The 8,353-nt window shown below is 46.0% G+C and overlaps 1 protein-coding gene across 1 annotated transcript; it reads left to right on the top strand.

The window, feature by feature from the left end:
• Nucleotides 1-2,081: 2,081 nt before the first annotated feature.
• LOC106819108 (protocadherin Fat 1-like) lies at nt 2,082-8,236 on the top strand (the record flags this gene model as incomplete). The annotated part of the gene is made up of 6 exons (XM_014823772.1): nt 2,082-2,127; nt 4,359-4,478; nt 4,944-5,063; nt 5,408-5,480; nt 7,335-7,465; nt 8,060-8,236. Coding segments are annotated over exons 1-6 (657 nt in total), but the record flags the coding sequence as incomplete, so codon positions are not given.
• Nucleotides 8,237-8,353: the final 117 nt, after the last annotated feature.

The raw sequence follows: 8,353 nt of genomic DNA, 5'->3' as shown, positions 1-8,353 counted from the left end.
TGGGATCTCTCCTCTCTCTCATCCTCTCTCGTAACTCTCTCTCTCGTCTCTCTCTCTCTCTCTTACTAGTCTCTCCTCTCCTCTTTCTACGCTTTCTGCCGTGTGTCTCATCTATCTCTTTCTCTCTTTTCCAGTACTACATTTTGCCCGGCCACGGAGAACATGATGATAGGAATAGAAATTGCCAGCACAGGCGAAACTGGTAAGCCAACAACATATTCCCTTCAGATTGCCACACAGTAACGCCTGGCTTACGCCTAGGCGGGCGGCGTTGAGAGCAAGCCGTTCCCAATCTTGCGATGACGAGGAGATGACCGAGTACCTCTGAGCTTGTCTGCCTTACTTATGCGTGTTTGCGTGGTGACCATCGTGAGACGTGCGTGTCGGGGACTAACCGGGTGTGTGTGCTATGGAGTGCGGTGTGTGTGTGTCTGGGGTCGCGTGGTGGTGCGTGTGTGCGTGTCGTGCGTGTGTGCACGTCTGGGCTGTGTGTGGCTGTGCGTGTGTGTGTGTGCGTGGTGTGTGTTGTCGTGTGTGCGTGCGTGTGTGTCGTGTGCTGGGCGGTTGGTCTTGTGTCGTGCGTGTTGCGACTGTGCGGTGTTGATGCGTGTGCGTGGGGCCTGTGGTGTGTGCGTGCGTGTTGTAATTTTGTGATGTGTGTGTGTGGTGTGTGTGTGTGTGTGCGCTGTGCGTGTGGTGTGGCGTGTGCGTGTAGCGTGCGTGCGTGCGTTGCTGTGGCGTGCGTGAAGCGTGCTGTTGTGCGCGTGCGCGTGCGCGTGGCGTACGTGTGTGCGTAGTGGCGTGTGGGGTGTGCTGTGTGGGTCTGTTGTGTGCCTGGTGTTGTGTGTGGTGTTCGGTTGGTGTGTGTGCGTGGGTGCGTTGTGGCGTGTGTGTCGTGCGTGTGTTGCGCTTGCGTTGTAAATTGTGTGTGTGTGACCTGTGTGTTTTGCGTGTGCGTGTGCGTGTGCGTGTGCGTGTGCGTGTGCGTGTGCGTGTGCGCGCGTGTGCGTGAGTACATGCGTGCGTGTGTGTGTGTCACCACGGTGAATATGAGAGGAGAAAGTTCACTCTTCTAATAAATGTTGATTTATTTTCAGAACTCGTTACTGATCACAATCGAGAATCAGAACACAAATCCACCGATCTTCGAGAATACACCATACACGCTCATCATTAGCGAGGTAAAACGAGGTTAAAAACCACATGCATTTATATATAAGAGTGTGTTATGTATCCGGGCGTGTTACGTAGTATAACAGTGTGGTTTTTAACACAGGCACTTGTGCTAAGTGTGACGGTAACCGGGGCAACGTGCTGTCCTGGCTGGCCGTCAATGCCTCTGATTGCGAGAACCTGCGAGAGGGGCAGACCACCGGCACTTGGAGCGTTTCAATAAAATATAATACTAAATAAATACGAAATCTATTTACTACCAAAGTCTTAATGTTTCTCTACTCTCTTTCGCCTATTATTGCCGACAATTTCCTGTAAATGCCGTGCAAACGCTTCTCTGCAATAGACATGTACACCGCGCGTACGCTGCCGCATAATGACACGTATTATTATATACAGGAAATTGTCGGCAATAATAGGCGAAAGAGAGTAGAGAAACATTAAGACTTTGATAGTAAATAGATTTCGTATTTATTTAGCATTATATTATTTTATTGACACGCTCCAAGTGTCTGTGTTAAAAACCACACTGTTATAATACGTAACACGCCCTGATATATAACACACTCTTATACATAACACATTATATATATAACACCCTGATATATAACACACCCTTATAAATAAAACATGAACCATGCCATCGTATATATATACAACACCTTGATAGAAGGCCACATCCTAAAGAATAGCATACCATCGTATATATATACGACAAATTGATAGAGATCACATCCTAATACGTACAACTTCAAATTACATTTAGGCTACAATTTATAATTTATAGTATTATTCATTTACAATTTACCACGTATCAGTGTTAGCGATTCGCTGACAGAGCGTGTGTGTGTTACGTGACAGAACATGCCGGTTAATATGACTGTGTTTACTGAGATCTACGCCACGGATAAGGACCACATGAACGACTACGAAACGCTAGACTACAGCATAGTGGTGAGTAGACATCTACCCTTCCTCTCCCACACACATATATATATACCCCACACACGCATGCACGCACGCATGCACGCACACGCACACACACACGTACGCACGCGCGCACACACACGCACGCGCACACGCACACGCACACGCACACGCACACACACGCACACGCACACGCACGTACGCACACACGCACGCACGCACGCACGCATGCACACGTCTCTCTCTCTCTCAATCTAACCTCGCTCGTAACCTTGTAAATATTACAACTGTATACTCATACAACTGTTACTGACAATACTGTAGCTGTGACACATACCATTCGATAGCACGCAATGAACTTGAGTGCTAAACTTCGCAACTCTTATATTAGACGAGCAAAGTTTAAAGGATAGTGCATATTCTGAACCTAGTCATTAAAGAATTGTAGTTGGAACTGCGAGTCTGGTCTGTACTAGCATGGGCTAGGAGAAAGAATTTCCCTGCGCGGTAAGCTACTACTAGCTGCTCATAGGGTCTATGTGCTCCCCAGGCGTACTGCCGCGAACGCTTACTGCGGTACGGTCCGGTATATACCGGAAACGGTACCCTCGGTAACTATCTGATTACGGAGGCGTTAGCCCGTTAGGGTTAGCGTTAGGGTTCAGGGTTAGCCGCGAGCTAGGCGTAGGCGACTCCCTAGACTCGTTAGTGGAGTAGGCGAAGGTACGCGGGTCCTGGCACTATTAGATCATGTACCAGGGTACTCGTCCCGGTAATAAGCCGGAGTATCCAGGATACGTTCCGCAGTAGCCTCGCGGAACATCAGACCTTCTCCAGCTTTACTTGATAACGTTTACTCAATTATACTCAATGTACAACACTCGGGACTATACAAAATCAGTATGTGTGTTACCCCAGTCCTCAGCAGCAGCAGAAAAGCCTTGCAAATTACGTATGAATGATACTCCTAGTAAAGCGCATAGGGTCTATGTCCCCCAGGGTACTGCTGGAACGTACCCTGTGTACGGTCCGGTATACCAGAACGTACCCTGGTACCAGAGCATATAAATCAACGTGATTTATATGCTCTGCTGGGACTATCTAATATGCCGGACCGTACCTCGCCTACTCGACTAACGAGTCTAGGGAGTCGCCTACGCCTACTCCCTAACCCTAACACTAACCCTAACCCTAACCATATCAGATAGTTGCCAGGGTACGTTCCGGTATACCGGACCGTATCCAGGGTTCGTTCCGGCAGTACCTTGGGGGACATAGACCCTATGCGCTTTACTAGGAGTATCATTCATACGTAATTGGCAAGGCTTTTCCGTTGTTGCTGATGACTGGGGTAACACACATACTGATTTTGTATAGTCCCGAGTGTAACTTATGTATTATGGTATTGGTAAGTTACTAAGTATGACTTTGCAGTTTGTACCGATTCTGGATGTAAAAGGCAGTAAATTCAGAGATACCACGTACATATAAAATATCAAAAATCAATTTTAAATTATTGAAGTGCCTGAAATGAAATATACTTGTATTTTACGTATTGATTAAATTGGTAGCTGGCCCCGAAGCTAGATTTTTGTGAATATGCGGTCTAATGTGATACTTAGTAACTAATTAAAACAGATGCAAAATTCAGAACTTACGATAACAGGGGATCACAGGAACTTCATAATTGGATGTCACAAGGCTGCTGATTCAGTGACTGGATGAGACTCGATCACAAAATTCACATTTAAACACATTTATATGTACATCCCAGTATGCATATTATGATGGTTAACCACATATAAATAATATCTGATGAAAAAATGACACGGTCCTGCACTGTATTCTGCACAGCAGGACATGACGTATGAGTAGCGATCGTATGTCAAAATATTCAAAACAAGAGAACAAACGCCACTTGGAAATTTTTGTTTTGGTATACTATCGGTAGATGAGTAATGTTTCTGGCGTGTTTTCCTTGAAAAACACACGTTTTACTAATTAATATAAAATATAATATCACATTACAATTGCAATATATTTTATATAGGCTTGTCAGTGGAGTCAGGTGGGAGTGATCAGGGGCTGAGAACAATATAATATACATTGTATATCTGTATATATCTATCTGTACATTGATACATGTATGTACATGTAGTACATTGATACATGTATGTACACGTAGTACATTGATATATGTTCTCAGATCAGGGGAAGGGGATGTACTAAACTCGAAGCATGTTCTTGTGGTATTACAGGGCGGCAACACAGATGGCATGTTTCGTCTGTATGAGGTTACCGATCCAATGCTGATCCTACAAGCAGCGCTCGACTACAATCTAAAATCGGCCGATTACTCACTGATCATAGAAGCTAGTGTGAGTGTGTGTGTGTGTGTGTGTGTGTGTGTGTGTGTGTGTGTGTGTGCGTGCGTGTGTGCGTGTGTGTGCGTGTGCGTGTGCGTGTGTCTGTGCGTGTGTGCGTGCGTGTGTGCGTGCGTGCGTGTGTGCGTGCGTGTGTGTGTGTGTGTGTTGTGTGTGTGTGTGTTGTGTGTGTGTGTGTGTATACGTGTGGGTGGTGTGCGCGCGTGCGTGCGTGCGTGGGCGTGCGCGGGTGCGTGCGCGTGTGCGTGTGCGCGTGTGCGTGTGCGTGTGTGCGTGTGCGTGTGCGTGTGCGTGTGTGTGCGTGCGTGCATGCGTGTGTGTGCGTGTGTGTATGTGTGTGTGCGTGCGTGCGTGTGCGTGCGTGTGGTGGGGGGTGCGAGCGTGCGTGCGTGCGTGCGTGCGTGCGTTTTTTCATCAGCATTGACAGATTGTTGATGATGATTGATCGATGATTGACAGGACGGTCTGCACGTCACCAGCACGACGGTAGAGGTCACTGTGCTCGATACAGATCGTATGCCACCGATGTTTCAACAGGACACGTACACGACCTCTGTGATAGAGAAATCTCCCCCACAGGTGAGAGTCACCTGGGTAGCCATCCAGCCTTCCAACCCCAGCCCTCCTCCTCCCCCATACACCCCTGCCTCCACACCCACCTCTCCAGCCTTCCAACCCCACCCCTCCTCCTTCCCATACACCCCTGCCTCCACACCCACCTCTCCAGCCTTCCAACCCCACCCCTCCTCCTTCCCATACACCCCTGCCTCCACGCCCATCCCTCCTTCCTTCCAACCCCACCCCTCCTCTTCTCCCATACACCCCTTCATCCACACCCACCTCTCCAACCTTCCAACCGCTTCAGGCGCTGACCCCGACCTTGACCTTGACCATGACCTTGACCGCTGTCCCTCTGCTTGCAGGATGTTGTCACCGTCATGGCCGCTGACCAGGACCGGGGGCTGGACGCCGCCATAGTGTACGAGATCGTGGAAGGTAAGGCAGCAGCAGCAGTAGTAGTAGCTGTAGCAGCAGCAGTAGTAGTAGTAGTAGTAGTAGTAGCAGTAGCAGCAGCAGCAGCAGTAGCAGCAGTAGCAGTAGTAGTAGCAGCAGGAGCAGCAGCAGCAGTAGCAGCAGCAGCAGTAGCAGCAGCAGCAGCAGTAGCAGCAGTAGTAGCAGCAGTAGCAGTAGTAGCAGCAGCAGCAGTAGTAGTAGCAGCAGTAGCAGCAGCAGTAGTAGCAGCAGCACCACCAGCAGCAGCAGTAGCAGCAGCAGCACCAGCAGCAGTAGCAGCAATAGTAGCAGCAGCAGCAGCAGCAGTAGCAGTAGCAGCAGCAGCAGTAGCAGCAACAGCAGCATATGAATATGTATATACATGTATTATGTATATGTATATGTTTATGTTTATGGATATGTATATATATACATATATCTCCTGATATATATATATATAGTCCGGGAGCCATGGGGTCATACCCTGCACTGAGAGTTAAAGTGTTTTTTTTGCTGATTCTTGTAGACTATGTGTTGGTCTTCACTTTCTAGGTGGATGACCACCCGTCACCCTTGAGCAATTTTCTGTATTAACACTTTTGTATTGAGAGCGTCAACTCAAAAATTGGCGAAAAATTAGGGGTGGGGAAAACAAAAAGTCTACTAGATCTGTTGTTTTTAAAGCTAATGGATCATGTGACCACTCAAAATGTTAGTATTTAAGAGCTCTTTCTAATGATAGGTGAATAATGAGGTCACTAGAGGTCAAAAGGTCACCAATTTTTGACCTTCCTCGAAATCTTGAATATTGCTTTTATGACCCCTGCCTTGGTTAAGAACAGGCTCTAATGGTGCCTTTTACCCCTAAATTTGTTCAAGGAGATGCCCTGCTATCATTTTAAACCGCCCATGTTCAAATATGTTGAATTTTGACCAACCTATTACAAAAGAAAGACAAGTAATGTGCTAAAATAGCTGTTTTTATTACCCAAAAGTTGATAGTCTTATTTTTGGTAAGAAGTGTTTCAGTTCCAACTCTAACCATCAGCCCTCTCTAGAACAACCAATGCTGTAGCAAGCACAAAACATTGTGCATGGTAAGTGAACGACATCTTTGCATGAACATTTTCTTGAGCATGGACGATCACCAGAACAACCACATTTCATCAAGCGAAGGATATATTCTTGGGCACAATAGGCATTTTCTGGAAGTGTGACAGGTGTGAGTGTCTTTGTGTCCTTTTCCTTCATGCATCCAAATTCCTCAGGGTCCAACAAAAAGGGATTGTTTTCCTAAAGTGATCGCCAAAGAATGGCTTGGTAGTGTGCACGTTTTACATTCTCTAAAAATGCTTCAGTCGTAGGTGGCAGTGAACTTAGTTTAGGAGACGAGGTGACGCCCTTGCCATTTTTAGCAGCCCAAAGCTGAATGCGAATCTGTGACATGTNACTCTAGGTATTATTAGCTCTTGGTATTATGTATATGTATATGTTTATGTTTATGTATATGTATATATATACACATATATATGTATATATATATATATATATATATATATATATGTTATGTATATATCCATACATTTGAACGTTAGCATAAAACACCATAACAATCACCGTCAGTCTGTGAGTCATTGTTTATTGCCCTGATGCGGGGATTCATAAAGAGAGGGGGCGAGTGCACAGAATATAACAGCTAGCTCACACCTCACTGGCTTAACGTGGGGGGTGAGCACACACAACACAACAGCTCATGCCGTTGGCGTGAGGTTCTATTTAAGAGTGAATGCGGCGCAATGCGTCGCTGTCAGGGGGCGCCACCGTTAATGTCGTCATTGTTGTTGCGGGGCGACGCAGTGAGGGCTCTGGGAGCTGCCGCGGCCGACGCACCGACCTACCTGGAGATTGATCCAACCACCGGAGTGCTGCGCATCGTCAAACCGGTCGACCGTGACAATGACATCCAACACTTTTATGTCACCATCAAGGTGAGCGGAAGGGCTGCACCCTGGCGCCATCTGGTGAACAGTGGAGTAGTCGATAGTTGTGTTGTTAGAAATGTCGTGGCGAATGATTAAAATTATGAGATTGAATTAGAAAAATGAATTAAAATTGGGAGTTACCCGTATTTCACGGGAGCAGAGTAAATGAGTGGTAAGTTTGCGGGTGTTGGGGTGCATCATAGGACTGCGAAATTATTAACTTTAATTATTTGTGTATTTGCGAATTAAAAGAGAATTAATGTAGCAAATTCTGCCCGCGAAATATACCGACTGCCATTGCTTTTATTATTATAAAATTCTAGAAAATTAGGCATACGTATTTATTTATTTGTTACATATTATAGCAATTACAGAGTTTAATTAATTTAGTAACGAGAGTTGGAATTTCTATTTGTCGCATGTTTTTGTCTGGCGCATTAACTCTTATTATTATTCAAAAAATCATTCAGTTATTCAAAAATTATTATTCATAAATTAATCATTTAATCATCACGATTATAGAACCTTATTAATTTAGAACCGAGCGTTATACAGTAGAGACTTCATCACGTGTGTGTTTGTGTCGGGATGACGTCACAGGCGTCTGAGGAACCCAATCCGGATTACCGGTACGCCTATTGCACCGTCGACATCAAGGTCATCGATATCAACGACCACGACCCCGAGTTTGACCCGACCAGCTATGACGTCAGCATACAGGAGAACTCACCTGCGGGAACGTTTGTTGCTCAGGTGTACGCGGTGGACATTGATGAGGTATGTGCATGAGAGCTGATCGAGTGTGTAGGCCTACAGAGATTCCCCGACTTTTGGGTGATACTCGATCCATTAGCAGTGTTCCTAACTTTAATGTCATTAATGGTCATAATAACG

Source organism: Priapulus caudatus, unplaced genomic scaffold, assembly GCF_000485595.1.
Source record: "Priapulus caudatus unplaced genomic scaffold, Priapulus_caudatus-5.0.1 Scaffold2836, whole genome shotgun sequence".
Taxonomy (NCBI): domain Eukaryota; kingdom Metazoa; phylum Priapulida; class Priapulimorpha; order Priapulimorphida; family Priapulidae; genus Priapulus; species Priapulus caudatus.
Note: the sequence above shows the minus strand (reverse complement) of the source record. Positions and strands in the feature narration are given on the sequence as shown.